This window comes from Benincasa hispida, chromosome 5 (genome assembly GCF_009727055.1).
Source record: "Benincasa hispida cultivar B227 chromosome 5, ASM972705v1, whole genome shotgun sequence".
NCBI lineage: Eukaryota > Viridiplantae > Streptophyta > Magnoliopsida > Cucurbitales > Cucurbitaceae > Benincasa > Benincasa hispida.
The window spans coordinates 5,210,996-5,235,465 of NC_052353.1; the positions used below are offsets into that span (position 1 = coordinate 5,210,996).

At 38.2% G+C, this 24,470-nt stretch overlaps 1 protein-coding gene across 9 annotated transcripts in view; it reads right to left on the minus strand.

Annotated features, from left to right (window-relative positions):
- Positions 1-224: 224 nt before the first annotated feature.
- The window catches only part of LOC120077810 (vacuolar protein sorting-associated protein 51 homolog), a 37,160-nt gene continuing 12,914 nt past the window's right edge, over positions 225-24,470 (minus strand). For 5 of the 9 annotated variants that reach the window (XM_039031868.1, XM_039031867.1, XM_039031865.1 and 2 more), the window contains exons 4-21: positions 8,546-8,600; positions 8,344-8,451; positions 7,807-7,905; positions 7,590-7,667; positions 5,775-5,852; positions 5,339-5,488; positions 4,808-4,908; positions 4,597-4,664; positions 4,062-4,135; positions 3,796-3,862; positions 3,411-3,526; positions 2,619-2,885; positions 2,303-2,419; positions 1,783-1,854; positions 1,633-1,683; positions 1,234-1,461; positions 984-1,160; positions 225-817 (exon numbers count right to left, since the gene is read on the minus strand). In XM_039031868.1, the coding sequence (XP_038887796.1) occupies positions 698-817; positions 984-1,160; positions 1,234-1,461; positions 1,633-1,683; positions 1,783-1,854; positions 2,303-2,419; positions 2,619-2,885; positions 3,411-3,526; positions 3,796-3,862; positions 4,062-4,135; positions 4,597-4,664; positions 4,808-4,908; positions 5,339-5,488; positions 5,775-5,852; positions 7,590-7,667; positions 7,807-7,905; positions 8,344-8,451; positions 8,546-8,600 (2,026 nt within the window). In that variant the 3' untranslated portion in view covers positions 225-697. Of the gene's footprint in view, positions 818-983; positions 1,161-1,233; positions 1,462-1,632; positions 1,684-1,782; positions 1,855-2,302; positions 2,420-2,618; positions 2,886-3,410; positions 3,527-3,795; positions 3,863-4,061; positions 4,136-4,596; positions 4,665-4,807; positions 4,909-5,338; positions 5,489-5,774; positions 5,853-7,589; positions 7,668-7,769; positions 7,906-8,343; positions 8,452-8,545; positions 8,615-24,470 lie in introns of all 9 variants that reach the window. The other 4 variants (XR_005481841.1, XM_039031869.1, XM_039031871.1 and 1 more) reach the window with 4 other exon arrangements.

Sequence of the window (24,470 nt, forward strand, 5' to 3'; positions counted from 1 at the left end):
AAACAAGATATAATTATCAAACAAGATTTTTCTTTTCTATTTCTATTTTCCAAAAGATACAAAAACATAAATATTTATCGAACACCTTTCTATTTTTAGCTTTTAGAAAACAAAATATAGAAACGTTAGGGCGTAATTTTCCCCCCCAAAAAAATATTTTTCTTCCTTCATGCACGCAACTGAATATAAATTTCATTTGTAAATAAAGCAGAGGAACGCCGTTGTATGATAACATCTGAGGGGAGTAAGGAATTTATTAGTCACATATCGTACAAAAAAATCTGGTGCATAAATTCTTAGTTACATCCCACTAGGTAAAAGGTTGAAGGAGATGAATGATGTGCAGCAGTAGAACAGACTTTTAAGCCAATTATATAAAAACCTCTAAATCCCTGAAACAATGAAGCTCATCGAATTCGACATTCCCGCCATGCTATGAGCTCGTGATCATCTGTTCTTAATGCCAATGCAAGCATGGCAATGATGAGAATGTCATTTTCTAAATTGGATTCACCAACAAAAACCATGTCTACTTATAAATAAGAATGAACCAGTGGCCCAAAAATCGAGAACGCAACACTGTTATGAATGTTCTGTTTTCATAATCAGATCAGTTGCTAAGTTTATGGAAATACCAGTAGGCGACGATGATGCAGGTCGGTCTATAACAATGCCCAACTTCTCCATTTTGGCATGTTCATGGAGAGATTGAATTCTGATCTTTTGCCTTTGCCAATTTTGCTTGTATGAGCTTGTCTAAGATGGGAGGTTCCAAAGGAATGGAGTCGAGACAACGCTCTGATGCTGCGACTATCACCTGCACAAGAACAGATTTGTAGGTGGTTATTTCTTGCTGCCACGTTTGGAAATGAAACTACTGAATCTCAAAAGTGACTGAAAATAGTAATGAAGTGCAAATCAAAGAAGTTAACTAAGGAAACAATTTCAAGAGTAGAATGTTGTCTAGGAAAGTTTTGAGTTACCTCATCAAGCAAAAAGTCGATAGCTGCTTCATCGTCTGCAATTTCCTTCAAAGGAGTCCTCAGAAACTGCATATCTAACTGAATTTGCTGGAACCCACTTCGGTTAAAAGTCTGGAATCTGACAAATTCTTGCAAAGTTTTAAGGGAAAGTTTCACTAAAGTTGTTACAACGGATCCCTGCAATTACATGAACACTCTAAGCTGTCTGATTTTGGATTCAGGTATTGCCAGAAAGGATTTAGTATGGTACCTGAGTAAACTCTACTCTAGTAAAAATCTCTATCTTTTGCTTAAATAACTTTGCTAGATGGGTTTCCAATAGCTGGCTCCGAGCCCTTTGCGTATTTGACCTATTCAACTTCTCCTCTCGGAGTGGATTACTCCGTGATGAAGTCGTGCTTCCATTGCTGTCAGTCCGACGATGCTTACGAGTCCCTTGTGGTAAAATCTGTTTAACTTCACTTCCAACGGCCTCCAACTGATCCGAAAGAGGCCAGAGAAACACACTCATAATTTCCCAAATAAACAAACTGATCGATAAATTGTAGGCTTCCAAAATCATTCATTCATTTATTCAAAATATAACAGCATCACAATAACGTGAATATTATACCATTGACAATCATCATGGTAAAGCAATAGCACTTACCTCTTGAAGGAATAAATCAACAAACATGTGAACTTCTCTGGGCTCCTTGTGCTGTGGAGAAGATAATAAAAAAGAGAGAGAATTGAATAATAATAGTAGTAGTACTGTAAAATATATCCTTGTCCCATGGACGGAATTACTAAAACTCACCTTAACCCAATTTGGCGTTCTAAACCTCTTAGTTGAAAGAATTGATATCCTCTGACTTCGCATGTTTATATACTGAGATGACAAAAATAAGTTATTGTGATCCACAAAGTGAATACATTTAACAGAATGTGGCAATTACAATTGTTTTACTAAATTGCAGCTAAACACATTCCAATAAGATTCTTTTAGACAAAAACTATATACGTTCAATATATGGAAAGTTTGTGGGAGGTTTTCATACGAATGGCCCAAATTTTGAGCCCATTGCTACAACAAAGTGCAAATAGTGCTATTAAGATATTCTCTCTGTTCGAAGAAAAAACAATTAGCAACACGCTTTAAGAAGATGAAAATGAAATAGTAACCTGGACATTATATAATAAGTTCTTCCAAATTGTTATTTTTTACTAATACTGTTACTACAATAATCATCCAAATTGCTACGTTATATAAATAACGCAATGCAAGCTTAAAATATTTCTGAACACCATAATAGGAATAAAAGAAATTTGAGCCATACAAGGTGTAGAAACTTTTCACCAGCAGCTCGAAACATTCGGCAAATTTCTGCAGGTACAAAGGCAGGACCGTATTCATAACCCCTAATACCACCACCAGAAAAAGAAGCTGCTATTTCCTGAAATGAAGACGATATGAATATGAAAATATTCATGTGAATCCAAGAAATGGACAGGTACAAAAACACCTCAATGAGATGCATAAAGTCTCATTCTTTAGTGAGGTTAAAGACCATATTGCCTAATTGGGAATAGAATTCGATCAGGCTACTTCAAATTGCTAGAGAATGAATTTAAAAAATTTCAATGATCCCTTGCCTCTGTGATTCTAGGGATGGCAGTTTGTTCAATAAAAACTGAAATTTGAGCAAGCACCAAGACAAGCCCAGCAATAACTTTTTCAGCTTGGGTTGCCTCAGTCAAAACTTGACTTTGACTGTAAGAATTATTTTTTCCTGAAAGCAACATGAACCGGTCAACAAGTGCCCTGAAGAAGTCCTGAAATCCTTCTTGAACCCAATCAACAATTGAGTCCCTCTGGTTAATGATTAACCCTGACTTATCTTCAAGAAGCTGGCGGAAGTCCTGCAAAAAAAATAAATAAATAAACCACGCGCTGGAGAGAGATGAATCAAGAGGATGGAAAAATAATCTTCACAATTTGCTTAGCTTAAAACGTTTCCAATTACTGACAAGAGGAGTCCCCCAAGGGAAAAATAAACAATTATACAAGTAAATGAATAATAAATAGTTCAGAACTGTCGATGCAATTACTAGCTCAATAAAAAGATACCAAATTAAATTCAATAAATTCAAAGGCCTTCACATTTAATAGGATGTAGTATGGTTTTCACATAATGCCAACAAAATTCATACTAGTACTTGAAAATTGATAAGTAAGATCATAGATAATTTCTTCAAGAAAAGAGAATAAATGTGACAGGACCCACCGACCCAAGGCTTTCACACAATGCCAACAAAATTCATATTAGTGTTTCAAAAGTGATAAATAAGATCATTGGTAGTTTCTACAAGAGAATCAAAGTTCAAAGATCATCAGGGACTCTTCAAGTAAAGAGAATCAGAATTCAAACAGTTTTCATATATTACTAGTAAAACATCCATGCTGCCCTGAAGCACTGCCTTCTTGGTGGCCTCCAGTGCAAGCTGCAAGGAATACTCTTGAGCGCCCTCTTTTTTCCTAGTATGAACCTGTGTGAGTGCATCTGTCAATCCAAATAGAATTTAATTCAAACTTTTAGAGCTCAAAGGACAGTTCTGCTTCCTGAAAAAATCTTGAAGATTGTATGTCATTTGCCTGCGCATGATCTCAAGTAAGTCAAACAACCAACAACCTTCAACCACTTCCACAACAATGTCCACATTTATACAAATTACAAGCACCAGACCTTAACTTCTCGCTTAACTTTTATGTTTTTTTTTTCTCATATGTTGCCTAATGGTTATGGGGGAGATAATAGTGGGAGTAGAAGACCTGAGATGTCTTGCAGGAGACGAGAGAATTTGCATTTGACGTACTGTTTGACAGCAACCTGGGCAGCCTGAATGTTACAAATGAAAAGTCGAAAGTTCAATCTCAAACACTCTTTCTTCCCTTATTCAGACATCTATCGTAGTGAAAAAGAAAAATGCAAACATATTTGACAGGGAAAGGCTAAGAAAATTAGAGGAGGGAAACCCGGATCAAAATAGTGCACAGATCAAAATTAGTGCAAATGCAAACATTATGCAAAATAAGACCTTCAAGGAATAATCAGGCAGACCAGCATCATTCAATACTTCTCCAAGTAAAAGCACATCTGTCCATATAATTCCTGCAATTAAAAACAATTTCAGAATTTCTGGCTAGAAACTTTCAACAAAATTTTCATATAATTTCTTCTCCAATGTGTAATCCCAGCTAAATACAACAAATGTCTGAAGTCGGTAGCTTTTCTGCAACACAAAGATGCAGGTGAAAACTTTTCTTCTGAAGACAGTCCCATTATACAATGCAAATTCTCTAAATGAGAAGATTGCCACGCAAAATGGACAGATATTTTGAAAACCAAATGAAACTAGCAACCTAAGATACTGTAATGAATATCAACAAAAGTAAAAAAAATAACAGAAAAAGGCTTGTGCAATAAATACACACGAATGCAATTTGTCAAAAACTTGAATAAAATTTCAGGAAAGAAAATAAATTCAATAAATATATACAAATGAAGAAGTTGGAAACTAACAATTTCAAAAGATATAGGATAGCTGTCTACCGCTAACTCATACAACTTACCAAAAACAAGGAGAAGATCTGCAGCACAAATCTGTTTCTTGATAAATTGTTCAGTGGCATCAAAATGCCTATAGACGAAAAAAATGAAAAATCCTTCATGACCAAAAGGATCCGTGAAGCCAAACTTCCAGCTGAGCTAAGTATCAACCAATAAAAATAGAACTTGTATGTAAACATCTAAAAGAACAAACAACATGGAAAGATCAAGTACTTGGTAACCAAATCCTGAGCAAGTTTTATCAGTTGCCTATCCGAATCTGCAAATATTACACGATAAGCTCGGACTGCCTCCGCAAACTCCCGAACAGATGCCTAATGAAGAAAAAGGAAGAGAAATGTCATAATTAGTATTAGTTGACTACATCCAAGAGAGATTGCACCTTTTTCAAGTTTTAGAAAGAAAGATTCCAACGCATGAAACTCATGTTGTTACTTGCCATAAATTTCAACTTTTCAAAAAATAATAATAATAATTTATAATATTTATTTATTATGATGCAGAAACATTCAATAATCAGAAATGAAAGCAAAAGAAGGGAGGACAAGATATTCTCCATGTCAACAAATTGGCCGAGCTACAAAATATAGATATTTATCGAGTTGAATAGAATATAAATTTCACTAATTTGGTTTCTGAAAGCTTCATTCAGCGGTTCTTCAATTCAGCCTGTCAAAGGATGGCTCCAAACAAAAAAAAATTAAATATACTACAGTTACCTGCCACAGCCAGAAGTTAGCTTACCTCGTGTGAAGCACCGTAAACCAACTCAGAAGTACTTCCATCTTTTGAAGAGCCATTTACTAATGCACTACTCAAATCTTCAGCATTAACCTGAAGATCCAATGTTGATTGTTCCAACTTTTCGAGCAACTTTGCCTTTAAGCTGTCCACCTGTCAATATATTGGCAAACTTTTATCTTATTGCATATTTAGAAAATTGTTGATTATACTTGAGCAATCAGAAGTAATAAATTTTCTACATCCTATACATGCTTCAGTCGCCACAAGTGCTACAGAATGCCCATTGGCCATAATAGGTGTTAAAGAACAAGATATCCGCTTTTGATATTTCAACATACATCCTTGCAAAAAATTTCATTCATTAATTATTGTATGTTGTGTACAATTTTGTTCTCTTATAAGGGTAATGATTCTGCAGCTAAATAAAAGTACAAACCGGGAAATCTAGCTGCTTAAGAAGGACTGCAGCCTCTGCTCTCGTCTGTATGGATTCAGAATCTGAGAATAGCTTTTCCTGACAACACATTAATGCATTAATGTAGACTATTATAACAGTTAAATAACACTTTCAAAACATTCAGCAAAATTATAATATCACCATACTACTTTTTTATGGAAAACAATAGAAGTATGGAATTAATCGCAAAATTGTAAGGAAAAAAAAACCAATGGGCCAGGGATGAGAAGGCCTTCTCCCAAAGAGGAAACTAGTGGAGCAGAACCTTACAATCTTGAAGGATTAAAGCTAGGCTACAGTAACAAACGAGTTTCTCATGTCTAAGGCACCCTCTAATGTAAGTTGTACATAATTACAGAAACTATCAAAAGAATTGGTTTTATTTATTTATTTTCTCTTTTGGGTAAGAAAAAAAAATCATTGAGAGAGAATAAAAGGAATATAAGGAAAAAAAAAACCCGACCAAACAGAAAGAGTAGGAAGGAGTCCAAAAATAACTACAAAAAGGGGTAAGGGCACCCATTACTGAACTTTTTTTTTTAGCTTTTTTCAAGGGTGTTAATGCTTCTAAAAGACAAGCTCCAAATAGACACTTTAACTTTCTTTGGAACACTAAACCTCCCGATCAAAATAATCATAGGGGTTTGTATTTGTGGGTCGTTTCAGACAACTTTAAGAAACCTGTTTTAGTGGAGAAAGTTCCCGATGAGTCAAGGACCCAAACATCCCTGTCCAACCCCACATTATGATAAAGTAAGAACATAATGATCGGCAAGAGTGATGCTCAAATTCTGGATATAATATATTGGATGTGATTCCTACCTTTTAAAAAAATAGTAACATCATAGGACAGGCCAACTAAAAAATGTGTCATTCCACACGTCAAGAGAATCCCAAGTCCAATTGCCTAGTTAGGTTTCATTTTGGGATGTCAAGGGGCAGCACTATATTTCATTTCTCATCAGGAACTTTCACCACTAAAACAGCTTCAATGGTTTGCAACCAAAACCAATCCAATCCGAAGCTCTAGGTTTATAACTATTTTAGAAATTGAGTTACTGTTTAAAAACTTTCATTGATACATTGTGAAATTATTTAAAAAAAAAAAAAAAAAACAACAAAACAAACAAGAACTGTCTTGCAAGACAGCAAGACTGTAAAAGAACCTTGTTTAACTTAACTACAAAGAGAGAATAATTACAAACACACGTAGAGAATGGACATCAAGAAGAGCCCACTACATTGCGATTTTGCCAAATGGGTTTAGCACATGATACACAGAGAATGAATTGCAAAGAACCTATTTTTGCTGTCCCTTCAAACAAATATTGGTCCTTAATTCTAGGAGTCTTCAACTGGAGCACACCATTTTTTTTTTTACTTTTTATTGAACAAATGAAAAGAGATGTTCAAGAATATAAACTCCACATGGGAGTGATAAGAGAACCAAGCGGCACAGGACAAGAAACCCAAAAGAAGAACAAAAATCTGAGGAAAGCCCAAGACGATCAATAAGAAAACAAAGAAGAACGCAAAAACAGAGCATAAGCACCAAAAAAACTAAACAATAGCCTGAGAAACCACTTGAAGAGAACACCACCAAACCACCTGAGCATTAAAGAGGCCGAGAAACCCCACACACACATGCACACACACAAAAAAAAAAACCCAAAATGGCCCACTGAAAACCACACTAAAGACCAAAAAAAACCGTAAGTGGACACCACCAAACCACCGCAGGAGCTCAGAAGACCAAAGGACAAAAAACCAAATTTCATGTATGTTAATATATACCTGCAAATTTTTCAAAACTACTGCTATCACTTCTTCTGATGCTCGCTTGCAATCTTGGAATGAGGAATCTCCATATGCCTACCAAACAGATAATAAAGATCATTTTAGACTTGCACCGAGATGATGGAAGAACTAAAATCCTACATTCAAAAAAATGGAATCCTGCTTTATGATTTATACATCTATTTTTTGCGGTGGGGCAAAGGCCAAATGGCACCTTAAATATTGGCATGGCTCCAGTGTAGAATCTGACTGCATCAGCATAGGCTTCTGTTTTGATGCACTTTCCAAGTCTAGCAGGTAGATCATATATGAACTGTTCATGAATCATTCCCATAGAAAAAGATGGTAATAAGATCCCATGTACAACCACATATCAGCCTCACAAAAAAGTATAAGAAAATAAATATTAAAAAGAATCTTGATTCCTGAAATATAAAAGAAGATACACAACCACATTTTATATCAATATTAACTTACATCTAGAGTAACTTCGAAAAGCACAACAATACCATCACAATGAACTAGAAAATAAAACAGGTTTTGCAACCCCCGTTTTTATATTTTCTTAGTTTCATAGTAAGCCCAGGAGAGACCCCAGCATTAGATGTCATCTATACTTTTTAAACTGCAACATTCTAAGTTATGCTCTAGCATATCAATGTGAAAATAGATAAAGAGAAGTTAAGGATTGAATGCATGAAAAGACCTGATGCACTAGAATTCACCATCACATGCCCTATACTTTTAGTACCTGAACTTTACGAAGAAGGTTTCGCGTTCGATGCAATTTCTCAATGTGCTCTCTTTTTTCAAAAAGAGAAGTATTGACTCCATCACTTCTAGACTGCACTGACAGTATCTGCAAGAATTTGCATACAAATGATAATCCAGATACAATGCTAAAGAAAAGTAAACATTCTGAATGTACCCATTTAGAAATGAATATCACGTACTTTCTCAAGGAGTTGTTCCATGTTTGTCTCCATCCCCACGATATTGTTGTTCATCCTAGGAAAACAGAACTTCATATGCGTATTAAGTACAGAATTTGAGTATACTTCATTAAATATGGAAAATAACAGAGATTGTGAGGGAAAAAGTAAAAAGAAAAGAAAACAGGATAAAATAAATTTGAGAGGGACTGATAGATTGCCAATCAAGAGGACGAAGTTTGTCATCCAGGGATGGCATCATACTAGGGGCATGTGTGGAATGACCTTCTAATCGCTTTAAAAAAATATTATAATTATATATATTGAAGAAACTCATTCCAAATAGACTATACATTGAAGAAAGTCATTCCAAATAAACTAAAAAAATGAGGGTAAGACAAAGGGGAGAATATGATCTCAAACTAGAGATCCAATTTTACTAGTTCCAGCTACATCAAATTGAGTAAAGATCTTTAGATCTAAATGGACCATATATATATATAGAAAAATGATTTCATGATAATGAAGAATGAAAGAAGCATCTTATTGGTGAGTTTCAAGAAAGAAGTCCAATCGGACATGAAGAAAGATAAGCTATAAGGGGCGAAAAATCAGTAAAAGATTTTAGATAAAGGTCTCATTTAAAGAAGCATTAATGATACCATAGGAGTAGAAGAACTCATGGATCATAGTCAGAACATCCTGTCCGGAAAAAATTTGAAAACTTCAGCCATAAAACCACCAAGATTGGGAGACTTACTTGTACGCAAAGAAGAGACTGCACAAAAAGACTCTGTTAGGTACTTAAGTACCTTAGAGAACCACACCCCAAAAGCTAGCTATTGGGGTGGGAGAGCCAAGCCACTTAAGTACCACATTGGTCATCCCATTCTAACCAATGTGGGACAAAGGTATTCCATATTACCTTGGTTCCTAACAGACTCTTCTTTAGGAATAGTAGCTTCAAGGCTATGAGCACGGTTACTACTAATAATTTCAAGAATCAAAAAATTCAGACTCAATAAAAGGGTACAATGTACCCAATAGAATTTAATAGAATAGCTTTCACCTTCCTTTTGAAGTAGAACCCACAAATATTAAGATGAGTAGAATCTTTAACAAAATATAAACCACATTTCACATTCATCTATTTTAATAATGAATGTTCCGTTTCTTACCAAATATATAAACGATATAAGGAAAGGCCAAGTTGACCAAAACTTCAAAAGTTTTCCTCCAAAGCTCAAGGGAAAAATGGACGGGTGAAAAGTTAACAGCACGGATACATGGTTCTTTGATAAAAGGAAATGGAAGTAGATTCTCAAATGGTTAGATTTGCAAGTCTTTTCAAACAAGCCCAAGAACAGCTTAGCAGCTATAATTATTGTACTTCCTAGGTGAAGCTGGTTAAATGATTGTCTTGAGTCAGCTGAAAAGTTGTGCATAGAGGGAAATACGGCTGGTTTCAAACAGCTTCACTCACAGAAACTTAAAAAGCAAAAGCTAAGAGAAAGTTAAGCCTGTACTGGGAAAATAACTGAATGGTACCTTGCAGAATCTCTGGGGAAAGCTATTGCAACTGCTCTCATACCAACGGAAGGCTTCAGGAGGTAGTAAGATCGCTATGGCCAATTCCTTTAACTTACGACAGGTTTGCATAGTTAAAGTCCACGTGGCCACTAAGGGGAATCATGAAAAATTACAATTCTAAGTTTGTTGCCCTGAGAACAACGTAATAATTGAGCAGCAGATAGTCAAGGAATCTATGTTAGCCTTGGTTAGAGTATAATGGATAATCAAGGAATCTACGTTAGCCCTTGGTTACCTTGACACCTAAATGTTGTCGGATCAAGCACGTTGTCCCATAAGATTAGTCGAGGTGCGCGTAAGCTGCTTCGGACACTCAAGGATATCAGAAAAAGGAACAAAAAAGTATAATGGATAATCAACTAGGAATCCAGGAGGGAGATGTTTATCGGTGATAGCACACATATGCTGTTATCCTTAGGACTTATTTTATGCTAGTTTTGAGGTTAAAATAGTGAATTCCACGAGATTATATGTTTGCTTGATGGATTTGGAGCAATTAGAGAAAATTAGAGTAATTGAAGAAAACAAGGAGCCAATTGGGCAAGATTTGAAGTTTTAGAGCCAAAGGCAAGTGGAAATTAGGCCTAAAAAACAGAGGGACAACCATGTGTCTCAATGGCACTAGTACATAAGCCGAAAGGCCCACAAGCACAATGTCACGACATTGGCATGTAGCACCACAATGCTACAAATTGGATGATTCACAATCATTCAATGCCACGGCTTGCACCTTGACCTTGCTCAACGCTCTAAACACGCCCTTGATATTTTTGTCCGTAGGGTCGAGATGCTAACAAATTTTTCCTAAATTATTACATGGCTAGGGTACAACACCGAGACGTTGTCCCTAGCATCTTCACATGTCACACTTTTCTATTTAAATATCTTTTTCCCAAACAAATGGAGTAGAGCCTTTTTAGAGAGGAAATATCCTGAAACCAATTTATAAAGTTCTAAGGAGTTGCCTCAATTAGTTGTTATTGATTAAAATACTAGTGTAATAGGTGAAATAAGTTCTCTACAATTTCTTCTCCATAAGTTTCTTGGTATTGTTATTCACCTAGTTAGGATTTGTCACATCACTCGTCTTTTCTCTAAATAAAATTTAGAGTTAGTTTTCGTAGTAATCATTCAAATTAGAACATCAGTCCTATGAACAATGTTTCTCACTCCTTATCACTAAATTTTTGTTATAGGAAAATAACTGCTTTCATTGAGAAAAAATAAAAGAATATAAGGGCATACAAAAAAAAGCCCACAAGGCCCTTAGAGAAAGGTCTTCCAACTAAGCAAGATATTACCTAGAGAATGATTACAAAAAAAAAAAAATTCAAGATCGAAGCCCAAAGAGAGGTGTGAACCTCACTAAAGACCACACATCACTAGGGTCTCTCTCCACACAACGAAACACTCTATTGTTTCTCTCCCCCCAAAGATCCCACAAAATAGCACACACCCCAGCATCCCAGAGAAAGCGGCCTTTCTCTTTGAAAGGCGGATGGAGGAGGAACTCCCTGATCGTCAAACAAATATCCCTCTGGCGAGTGAGCACAAAACCGAACTCCTGAAAAAAAATCATTCCACATAAATCTTGCAAACTGACACTCCCAGGTGATCAAGATCTTCCCCCGCCTTTCGACAAAGGATGCAACACCAAGGGTGCATAAACGAAAGGATCTTTCTCAAAAGCCTGTCCAACGTGTTCACACAACCAAGAAGAACTTGTCAAGAAAAGAACTTGATTTTCTTTAGAATCTTTATCCTCCATAACACATTGAAGACCGACTCAACAATGGGAGAGGGATCCAAGAAGAACCTAAAGAAGACCTACAAGAGAAGCCCTCCGAAGGGGAAGGACTCCACACTCGAACATCCTTCCTCCCAAGCCTAAAGTCAAAATTCTCAATTAAAGATAGAAGAGAAGCCACCTCCGTTATTTACCTATTGGACAAAGACCAACAAAACCCAAAGGAGAGAGAGACCGAACTCCCCAACCATACAAAGAAATCCGACACACGATAATTGTTTAAAGAGGACAAATGATATAAACAACGCCGAGAAAAAGGGTTTATCCCCCACCCAAAGAGCTTCCCAAAAGTACATTTCCTTACCCTCCCCCACCACACGAAAAACAAGATGAGGAAAAGAGGGGAGGTGCGAAGAAATATCTCTCCAAAGGTTGCGGTGTGCCTTTAACCCCATTTGCCACCCATTCAAAGGGATGGGGACCATATTTACTCGTAATAATTTTCCGCCATAAGGATTCATGATCAAAAGCAAATCGCCAAAACCATTTAACCAACAGAGCTTTGTTGTGAAGCCTTAAATTGGCAATCTACAGGTTTCCCCACATCATTCCAGCTAACCAAATGTGAACCTTTACCCTCCTCCATCCCTTCTAAGTCTCTCATAAGCTTCTCAATCACCAACACAGACGCACTAAAAAAAGAGAAATAATAGATAAGAATTCCATTCAGCACCGATCTAATGAGAGTCAATCTCCCAGCTTCAGAGACGAACTCCCTTTCCAAGAAGCCAATCTCTTTATGATCTTCTCCAAGGGCAGATCCCAAAATGAGATCGTCCTCGAATTCCTACCAAGGGGAAGGCCAAGGTAGGATGAAGAAGAACTAACATCACAACCCACCAAATGAGCCCATCAAGGAAGCTTATTTTGCGCACAATTTATCTCTAGAATCTTGACACTTGCTTATGTTAATTCTAAGCTCAGAAATTCCTTCAAAGAACCCCAAAATGTGATTAAGGATGGAAAAAGAATCCTTTTTGCCATAACAAAAAAAGATCGTGTCATCAGCAAACTGAATGTGAGAGAGAGCCACCTTCATAGATCCAACCTTAAAGGGCTCAATAATGCCTCCTTCCACATCACTGTAAATGAGACGACTTAAGTATCCATAACCAACAAGAAGAGGAGAGGAGATAAGGATCCCCCTATCTCAAACCTTTAGTGGCCACGATCAAGGATGGAATAACTCACATTCCTACCCACATCCACACTCTCCATTTATTACCAAAGCCTTTCTTTTCCACCACCCTGCCCAAGAAGTCTCAATCAACATGATTGTAAGCCTTTGTGTCAACCTAGTTGAGATGGCCCAATGCATCTATTGACCCATAGCTTTGTTTGAAGATCTCTTACTATTTCATTGTATTCAAAGCACTAGTCTTTTTTCATTATATCAATGAAAAGATTGTTTCTGTTTAAAAAAAAAAAAAAAAAAACATGATTGTAAGCCTTCTCAAGGTCAATTTTAAAACCACACCCTCCTTCTTCTTGGCTCTATAGTCCTCGATGGCCTCATTTGCAATGAGGGTTTGGTCAAGAATTCGTTTCCCCGCAACAAAGGCACCTTGAGCTTCAGAAATTGTCAAAGGGAGCACTTTCTGATGTAACAATTATAGAGTGTTCTTCAAATTAGTTTTTTTTTTTTAATTAGTTTGTTTTTTTAGGTGTTGCAATAAGCAGGCCTACCTATTAATAACTGGTAACCCTTGTATTACAATTAGTTATTAGCCCTTGCCTATAAATAAAAGGTTGGGTCAGTATTCTGAAGGCAATAAAATCATTTGAGTTTTTGACCTTTTGGTGTCCCACCAATTTTGGTATCAAAGTGAAATTCTGGGAGCTGATGGCAGGGAAGAAGCCTACCAATGGCAATGATTCTGAGGCCACAAACAATGAAGCGGGGAGTTTCATCGCCCAATCACCAAGATCTTTAACGAGACGCATGCAGTCTGTGGAAGAGTCCATTGGTGGTCTTCAGAGAATGATGGAGAGGCTGATGTCAAAAGTTGACGGGATTGTGGGGGAGTTGCAGACCATAAGACAGCAGCCACAGAATCAAGAAAATAACGCAAGAATCAACAACCCTCCTCAAGAAAGACAAAATCCCAATGTTCGACTAGGGAATCAACCAAGAAATGTCCAAGATTGGCCTACAATGATCCAAGAACGGCCAAGAATGCCAAATTTTCAGAGAAGACAGCGGCAGTATAGTGATTCTTCAAGTGAAGAAGAAGGAGAGAATGAAGAAGAACTAAGGCGATGTAGAGTTGGGGCACACCAACATCAAGAACCGAATGAATACAGGGTAAATAATTAGACATTCCCACATTCAATGGGAAAAGAGACAGAGAAGACTTCTTGGAGTGGATCAAGAATGTAGAAAGCTTCTTCAAATACGCAAAACACCCTATCGTAAGAAGGTACAGCTTGTGGCTTTGAAGTTTTGTGGAGGCGCTTCTGCTTGGTTGGAGCAACTAAAGGTAAATAGATATCGAAATGGGAAGAACCCTATCACAAGTTAGGAGAGATTGAAGCGGCTAATGAAAGACCAGTTCCTACCAACCAATTACAAGCAGATTTTGTACAATCAATATCAAAATTTACGTCAAGGAACGAAATCTGTGGCTGATTACACGGAATATTTTCATCGGTTGGGTGCACGAACCAACTTACCTGAAAATGAACGACACCTCATAGCAAGATTTATAGGAGGGCTGCACGCGGACATCAAAGAAAAGGTTTTTTTTTTTAAAGGAAACAATTCATTAATTTAAGAGAATATCGAGCAAAAGCCCAAAGTACAAGAGGATTATACAATGAGCTAAATAACACGGATCAGCTAGCGCACCTGGGCATCTCAACTAGGTTGACACCCCCTTAGCGCCTTTCTTCCAGAACCTTGATTACCCTAGTAAAGATATCCCACGCAAGGAAGAAATCCCCTTAAGAGAAATGGGAAAAACCGATGTTATTTCATCTGGCTTGATAACAGCCAATTCCACTCAAAAAAAGGAAGGGGATTAGATTGTTCTAACCGCCTGTGTTACGCGAATATCTATAAGGATGTGCATGTTTGGCTAAATGGTTAATGAATCTTTAATAGTCAAAAGGCCTAGAAAGGACGGACCGGACACCGCAAACCGGTCGTTATTGGAGTCACCATTTCCGTAATTTCAAGTAATTGATCCGGGTCTCTTTTGAATCCATCTTTTCAGACTATAACTTGTTCAGTGCTATTTCCCGGTCGTCCAATGGTCTTTAGTCGTTATTAAGCCTGGTATGCCTCCGCCCTGTGTCCACAATTCCAGACCTTCAATCCTCGATCATCCCCTGGGCTTAGTTCACATGTTCTAGCTTAGTTCGTATTCCAGGTGATTTGTGGCAAGCAAGAAAAACGTATTCGCCATAATTACAATATCCTTTACTGATGCTGATAGTACTACTAGCTCTTGACTTAAAGGGCAGTAAGTGGCTCACCAATTTCGGGTGTACGCGTCCCGTAGTCTAACTGGTATTCATGTCTTCTATAGCAGTATGGTATATGTAACGTTGTTTGTTCCAGGTTGCTTAGGACTATCAGGTTGCTAGTCTTTCGATGGTTCCCAACCTCTTTTCTCAAAAATCCCATTTCCTTCCATGAGAAACTATGGGAAATTTTGGAGTAGTATCCCGTTGAGTCACCTATCATATCAGCAGGGGAAGCAGCTCTTTCAAATGCACTCAATCCCTCATCATATCCAAAAATTAACTTAGACTAGCTTAAAGGAGAAGCATAGCCTCATTACACTCCCCAAAAGGTACAAACAACGGGCTAATAATTAAATAAACAGACTGAAAAATTCAATGAAAATCTAAGAAAACCACTGGATGCTGAAGAGACTAAAACCCATCACTTGGGAGGGAGGCAAACACCCTCCAATTGAGATTGAATTCTGACAAACTGTAGGCATTAAAGTGCTTGGATAGGATACACCAAGAAGAAGCTAGCCGACGGGCTGATTCGAACTGCTCTTGACATCCAAGTGCCTTATCATGGAAGGCCCTCTGATTTCTTTCAAACCAAAGTATGCCAATAGAGCCTTGACTGCATTCAACCACAATAAATTGTTGGGTTTGTGAAGGTTTATACCAACTAAAAGCTGCTGCAAGTTGCCCTTAAAGTCATAACCCATGAAATGTTGAAGAAGGACAGCAACTTATTCCAACACCAGGCTGAATAGGAACAAACAAAGAAAAGGTGGATGGAGTCTTCTGACCAATTTAGACACAAAGGGCATATTGAAGGAGAGATATAGCTGGCGGCCAGCTTGCTTTGCAACACCGAGGCTACATTCAATTGACCACACAACACATTATCCAGACAAGAATGTTAATTCTTCTTGGGCTGCAAGTCTCTTCCACAGGGCCGAGAAGAGAGTTTTATCTATTGGTGAGGAGTGGGAAAGGTGTGTTCTAAGTGAGTTGACCGTAAAGAGACCCGAGGCTGAAATAGACCATACCTTGCTATCAACAAATTCTGAAACTTTCCTTGTTGCAATGACCCCAAGCAAATCTTGAAAAGAGATGATTTCCTCATCTTTAAGCAATCGACAAAAGGTGATTGACCAAGCAGCCAAACTAATGTCCCAATGGTCAGCAACCGATCCATTTGGAAACAAGGAGATTCGAAAGAGATTTGGAAATAAGGAACTGAAAGGAGTCACTCCCACCCAAGGGTCCAACCAAAAAGCAATTCTACTACCATTTCCAAGCTTGAAAGTGGCTAACGATTCAACTTTTAGCCAAGACTTAGAAATATTAATCCAAAGGCTTCTCAAACTTCTACCCCCTTTACCTGCCGTGTGCCAATTGAAAGGTTCCGTGCCATGGATGCTTCTGATAACTTGCCCCCAAAATAAGCCTTCCTCTTTGAAAAATCTCCAGCCCCATTTAGCAAGTAGTGCTTGATTCATAGATTTGAATCCACCAAGGCCGAGGCCTCCATCTATCAGTGGTTTTTGAACCAAAGCCCACTTCACCAAATGATTTAGCTTGCTGTCATTGTGCCCTTCCCAAAAGAAGTTCCTTGTGATTCTCTCCAATTTTGAAGCAACTCCATCCTGCAATATAAATATGGACATGAAGTGCGTTGGGAGGTTGGACAGAACTGACTTGCATAATGTGACTCTACCACCTCTAGAAAGATTGAAACGCTTCCATTTGTCCAATTTGGCTTGAAACCTGTCCAAAACTGGTCGCCAAAAAGACAAAGTTTTTTCGAGTATCCTCCTAGAGGCAGCCCAAGGTAAAGGATTGGAAGCTGATTTGCCTTACAATTTAATGCAGCAACCGTGGATAACAACTCATTTTCATCCACATTTATACCGTAAAGGGCTGATTTATCCCAGTTTACTTTCTGCCCTGAGCACCATTTGAAAAACTCCACCGTTTGCTTTAGTTTTGCAAGCATGTTGCTGTCATACTTACAAAATAAGAGTGTATCATCCGCAAATTGAAGGATGGAGATCTGGATTTTATCTTTACCAACCACAAAACCTTCGTATAGACCGGCTTGAATGATCTTAGTCACCAAAGCACTTAAAACTTCACTTACAAGAAGGAAAAGGAAAGGTGAGAGGGGATCACCTTGCCTAATACCTCTTGTGGCAGCCACTCTTCCCCTTGGTTTTCCATTGATGAACACTGAACACATTGGATTTTTAACACAGCCCAGAATCCAATCTATCCATTTCTGACCAAAGTTTTTGCTTCTCAACACCTTTTCTAGGAAATCCCAATCCACACGGTCAAAGGCCTTTTCCAAATCAAGTTTGAGAATCCACCCTTTCTTCTTTTTCACTCTATACTCTTCTACGGCTTCGTTAGCAATGAGGATGGGGTCTAAAAATTTTGCCTTCCTTCAATAAAGGCACTTTGGAAAGAAGCTATAATGCTAGGCATTACCAAATTTAATCTTTCAGCCAGCACCTTTGCAACAACCTTATATATCACTGATGTTAAGCTAATTGGCCTGAAATCACTTACTTTGACTGCTATTTTCTTCTTTTGAATAAGACAAATGAAGTTTTCCTTCATGCACGAATTTAGCTTACCATTCTTATAAAAATCTTCAAAGGTGGATTGCAGATTAGCCTTGATCAAGTGCCAAAATTTCAGCAGAAACTCCACTGTGAAACCATCGGGTCCAGGTGCTTTACATTTTCCAAGTTTCCTTACAACAGCCTTGATTTCTTCAGGTGAAAACTTGACTTGTAAGCTTGCGTTCTGAGTTGAGTTGATACGAGACCAATCAAGGTTCAAAGGAAGATGCCTTAAACCCGGGGACTTCAGGAAGATGTTGCTGTAAAAATTCAGGATTAGATGTTCAATCTCTTGAAAAGAAGTTGTTGGCACCCCTTGATCATCTACTAATTCAGCAATGAAATTTCTTCTCTTCTTTGCAGCTAAGTACTTATGGAAAAAACTTGTGTTTTCATCTCCCAACTTTAACCAATTCAACTTACTTTTCTGAATTAGATTAATTTCCTCCAATTTGTAAAGAGACATTAAATCTGACTTCAAAGTGGATCTTAGTGCCAATTCACTACTAGCAACGGTAGAGCAATCGGCAAGAGCATCCCATTTTTCAATTTCTTTTAATAACTCCTCTTCTTTGCTTCTTTGATCTTCCTGGAATTTAGAGTGTCATTCCTTTACTGCTGCCTTTATACATTTCAGTTTCTGATTAAGGGCAAAAAACCAGCCCACCCTTGAATGTTGTTGTTTCACCAAACTGATTCAATGATTTTGACACACTCCTTATTAAACAACCAGCTGTTACAAAATCTAAAAGGGGAAGGACCCCAACTGAACGACCCAGCTTCTAGCAAAATTGGAAAGTGATCTGAGAAGGATCTGACTTGTCTATTAGCTCTAGAGTTTTCAAACAACTCATCCCAAGTTTTGGAGATGAGAAATCAATCTAAAAGAGATCTTGAAACTGAAACACCTTCCCTAGACCAAGTGAAGCTGCCATTTCCCAACCGTATCTCCAAAAGATTGGCTTGGTCTATGAAGTTGTTAAACTTCCTCATTCCTTTAGTGCTTCTGCCCAACGGATTTCTTTCATGTGCCCACCTTGTGATATTAAAACCTCCCCCGATACACCATGCTTCTACACAATAATATGAAAGAGATAGAAGTTCTGGCCACATGAAATTTCTCTCTTTGTAATCATTTGGTCCATAGACATTAGTGATCCAGCAAGTCTTATTGCAAACAGTAATGCATTTTACTGATAACGAATACCCCCCTTCAAAGTTTCAACAACCGAGATCAAATTCTTATCCCATAGAGTCAATAATCCACCTAAATAACCATAAGATTCTACGAATTCCCATCCTATATCTTTAGAACTCCACAAAGTTTTGATGAAGCTCAATTCAAAGCTATCTTTCTTTGATTCTTGAATTAGAACTACTGCTGGATTAATTTTCTTTAGAAAACGCTTGAGAGCTAACCTTTTATTAACATCTTTCAGGCCTCTAGTATTCCACGACACAATTCTCATGATTCAGGCTTAAAGGAAGGGTTGTAGCCTCAACTATTAACCATTAATCAAGGATGAGATGACAATCCGTGACAATTGAGGTTAGATGAGCTGGAAGATCACAAGGAATGGCTAGAAAAACTGATCCAACTGCCTCTGAAAAATTGTCATCCTCTGTCTGAAACAAGGGATTCAGTCTGGTACTATAGGGTCTTCTTTTCTTTTTTCTTCTGAAAAGCCATCTGATCTTGCCCAAACCTCTTCTTCACTACTCACGCTGAAGGGAGAATCAATGAGGACCTCCCCTTTGTCTGCTGGGAACTCCCCCGGATGAGTTGTGGAACCTCTCAAAAAGATATGCTCTGAATTAGGTATAGAAAAAACAAAGTGTTCAAAGAGAGTAAGGAGAGGAGAAGGGGAGGCTGACTTGGAGCACTGAGACTGTCCTTGAATTAAAGTGCACTGGGCTTCTAATAAATCCGGATTGTGAATTGCCACTGACTTGGTTTTAATGCTTGATTTCTTGATTGAGTCCTTTGCTAACTTTCTTCTGATAAAATGATTAGGGAAAGATTTAAAACGGTAGGGGGGGTGCTTGGTTTTGTGCTGACGTTTAGCCCCTAATTTGCCTAGCCTTGGCGCTTGTTTACTGCAGGGGGGGAGGAGAAGTGCCGAGGAGGGGGCTGAGATTTTTTGGGCTAGCTCGGAGGCCGGCTGAGGCAGGGGAGCCGGATTTTAGTGAAAACAGGGGAGGGAGGCTTAACTCGACTGGAACAGGGCGAGCAGAGCAGCAGCCCTTGGAAGACGAAAGGGCAAATTTTGTTTACTGAGAAAAGCAATGTTGATTGCTTTGAATAAAAATTATCATTAATTCCCAGTGACTTTTCATTTTTTTGAATAAGTGACTGTTCAGATTCCACAGCCAAGGGCCAGATACCCATTAAAAGTTCCTTCTCTCTCTTCTTAAAGGCCGAGCACCTTTTCGACTTTATCATTAAATGCAGTGACTCTACAGCTTCTTTCACACAAAACTCTTCAACTTGCAGGGGGCTGAACGACTACCTCAGCTGAGAAGGAGGCAAGGGTGGTTGGATTCTTCTGTAAATAAACTCCTTGAAAGAGGAGAATGAGTCTTTTCGACTTCCTCTGTGTCACTTGCAGCTCTTTGCAGGGGGGTCGTGGACCGGATTCGGGTTTCTTGAAAAAGAGGGTTTGGAATGTGAGGAGACAAGGAAATTCCATTCCGAAATATCCAATTTAAAATTTACTCCTTCATCTTTAATAACATCATTCAACCTAACAAGGTAAATAGGATTAGAGACATCCTTAAATAATAAATTCCCCACTAGATGGAGCTTCTAAACAATCGATATCTCCAAAATTTAGATAAAAGTACCCACGAATTGCATCCTTTATTTCAATTGTGGCTGGCATAAATCTACATAGGTTTCTTCTAACTTGAATTTTGGCTTCCACACAATTAGTTAGGTTAAAAGTTTCTGAGGCAATTGATTCCAAATCCCCAAAGAAAGCACCTATGGATTCAAAAGTCTTTTTTCCCCAATAATCCAGTGGAAGGTTCTTGATTGAAATCCAACCTCTAAAACCTTTCATCACAGAGGCTCTTCCATGCATTTTGAAATTCCATTTTTCGAACAACAAATGAAAAGGACCAAACAACTGCCATTTGCCCGGATTTGATATCAAAGTGTCCAAATCACCATTGTTGACTTTGATTAAAGCTTTATCTGCAAACAGAGGATTGATAGTGACATTGGTTTTGAAGGCCTCACTCAATACCTTCGAAATTTCCTTCCAATCATTAAAGACTAAAAGCCTTGAAATGAGCCACAAACTACTAAAATCTTCTTTGAGAACTTCATGATCTTTTTGAATCCAATAAGAACCCCCTCCTTGTTTTAATTGACTTCAAATAAAGGATTTATGAACTACAACTGACTTAAACTTTGAAGGCTTTGAATATGGTTGAGAGAACCTACCTTTCAGCACTTCTGAGAAGCTCTTCACATGAGGGGCTTGCTGAACTGAAGGATCTTTGAAGATATGAATGCTGGCTTCAACCATTTCCTTGAACTCTTGCTAGCCTGAACATCCAACCCCATAAGGAACGTGAATGTTCTTTCTTCCCCTTGTGGTAGGCCACACTGCACATTCTACAAACCATTTGTCTTTAACTCTGAATTTGGCTAGACGTATGAAACTCTTATCTACTCTTTCCTTTAACAAAAAGAACTCGACCGTTGAGGCAAACAAAAGTCTTCTAAAGCTCTCTTTAAACCAATTGGCTGCTGCTAAAGAGAGGAACAAGGACTGTCCTCTTTTCAGATCTTCCACTATGAATCCCGAACCCTCTTGTCACATACAAAAGAAATGACCCAGAATGTTACAGCTTTTAATCTCCATGACCGAAAAACGCCCCTTTCAAGGAGTCGAGAAGCCTTCACTCAAAGTGCTCCCCTTCACTCGAAGCAGCAAGAGTTAAAAGCCAAGGCTGGAAACAGGGCAAAAACGGGGTAAGAAAGGAGATCAGGGGAAGGGAAGGAGTCGGAAGGAGCCAGAAGGAGGCCAGAAGGAAAGGGGTGGGAGAGGCGGTTAGAGGGAAGGAAAGCTAAGGAGGGCATGGTGAGCTCCGGTGGGGTGGTCGGAAGGGGGGACGCGGGGGAAGGGAGAAAAGGAGGAGAGAGGGGAGAGCATTCTTTCAAACTACCAGTTCCTAGAGCAGTAGCATCTGATATTGACATCAAAGAAAAGGTCATGTCAAGATACAATCTTTGGGATTCCTCTCTTTGGCCGAGACAATGGAAGAAATGAATGGATCTCAAAGTAGGAGAGTTAACAGAAGAAACCAATGGGATTCAACAGCCATTAATTCTTGAAAAAACAATTCACCAATAGCAAGGACTCAAGCCAACACATCTCAAGGCAGTACATCAAAAATGAAGGAGGTAGAGACATCCACAAGTAAAGAACAAGTCCAAGGTGAAACTACAAAGAAGCAAGTTAATCCTTACGGTGGACCAACACTTGGGAAGTGCTTCAAATGCGGAAAAACAGGTCATTTGTCTAATAATTGCCCAGACCATCGGACCATGGCTGTGGTGGATGAAGAAGACCCCTCAGAGCACGTATTGGATGAAGAGGAAGTGGAAGAAACTGACTTTTTGAAACCATATGAGGCTGACAACATTTCTTGTGTCATTCAAAGAATTTTGTTAGCCCCAAAGAGTGAACCTAACTCTCAACGACACTCCTTATTCAAAACAAGATGCACTGTAAAAGGAAAAGTGTGTAATGTCATCATTGACAGTGGTAGCTCCGAGAATGTGGTATCCAAGAAGCTAGTTCAAGCTCTAAATCTCCCATTGGAACCACACCCGAGTCCATACGAAATTAGCTGGATAAAGAAAGGAGAAGCACCGGTTTCTCACACCTGCACCATTCAATTATCCATCAGCAACAACTATAAAGATCAAATAGTATGCGATGTTTTGGATATGGATGTCTGCCATATCCTCCTCGGACGGCCTTGGCAATATGACCTACAAGTAACCTGCGAAGGTCGTGAAAACACATATGAATTCTCTTGACATGGGAGGAAAATAGTTCCCCTTCCACTTCAAAAACCAACCACATCAAATACTACAAAGGAGCCCAAAGGTCGGTTGTTTTGTGTCCTAAATGGCAAACAATTTATGCGACAAAAGGAAGACGTGGTCTGAGGTGTGATAGTGAAAGTAAAGATTAAATCTCTACAACAGCATTGCCTAACAAAATCCAACAACTATTTGAGGAATTTCCAAATATTAGTAACACTCCAGCTCAATTACCTCCCTGGGACATCCAACAGATTTCATACCAGGAGCCTCACTACCTTAACTACCACATTTTAAATGAGCCCGACAGAATATAAGATTTTGCATGACCATATTCAAGATTTACTACACAAAGGCTTTATCCAACCAAGTATTAGCCCTTGTGCAGTCCCAACTTTGCTTATGCCAGAGAAAGATGGTAGTTGGCAGATGTGTGTAGATAGCAGCGCAATCAACAAGATAACCATAAAATATAGATTCCCAATCCTTCAGATTGGAGACCTACTCGATCAACTCGGAGGTGCTAACATTTTTTCTAAATTGGATCTTCACAGTGGTTCTCACCAAATTCGGATCAATCCCAGAAATTTCAGAACAAATGAAGGTTTATTTTGGCCTCTCAAACATCCCAAGCATATTTATGTGTTTAATGAATAAGGTTTTTCTTCCTTTCCTTAATAAATTTGTTGTTCTTTGCTTTGATGACATAATTGTTTTTAGTAAGACTTTAGAGGAGCACATGAACCATTTACACTGTTTTTTCCACCTTATCAAAAAATCAATTATTCTTAAACACCAAAAAAATGTCTTTTCAGTTCATGAAATTTCCATTCTGGGATTTATAATAGGACAAAATGGAATCAAAATTGACCCTAAAAAGGTTGAAGCTGTTTCCAATTGGCCAACCCCATCAACAATCATACAAATCCAATCTTTCTTAGGTCTAGCATCCTTTTATAGGAAATTCATAAAAAACTTCAGCACTTTGACGGCTCCCCTAACACATTGCTTATGAAAAAACAATTTCAAATGGGACACAGAACAAGAACATAGTTTTAAGGAAATAAAACATCATTTAAGCCATAGTCCTGTGTTAAAACTCCCAGATTTTACCATCCCTTTTCAAGTAGACGCTTGTGGAATGGGTATTGGAGCAGTTATATCCCAAAATGGTCACCCTATTGAATATTTTAGTGAAAAAGTAAGTCCACCAAAACAAAATTGGAACACGTATGAGCAAGAATTTTATGCCCTTCTTAGAGCCCTTAAGCAATGGAAGCACTATTTACTTTATAAAGAATTTATTTTGCTCACTGATCATTTTTCTTTGAAGTATCTACAATCTCAAAAGCAAATCAGCAGAATGCATGCTAGAAGGCTATCATTTCTCCAAAGGTTTGACTTTGT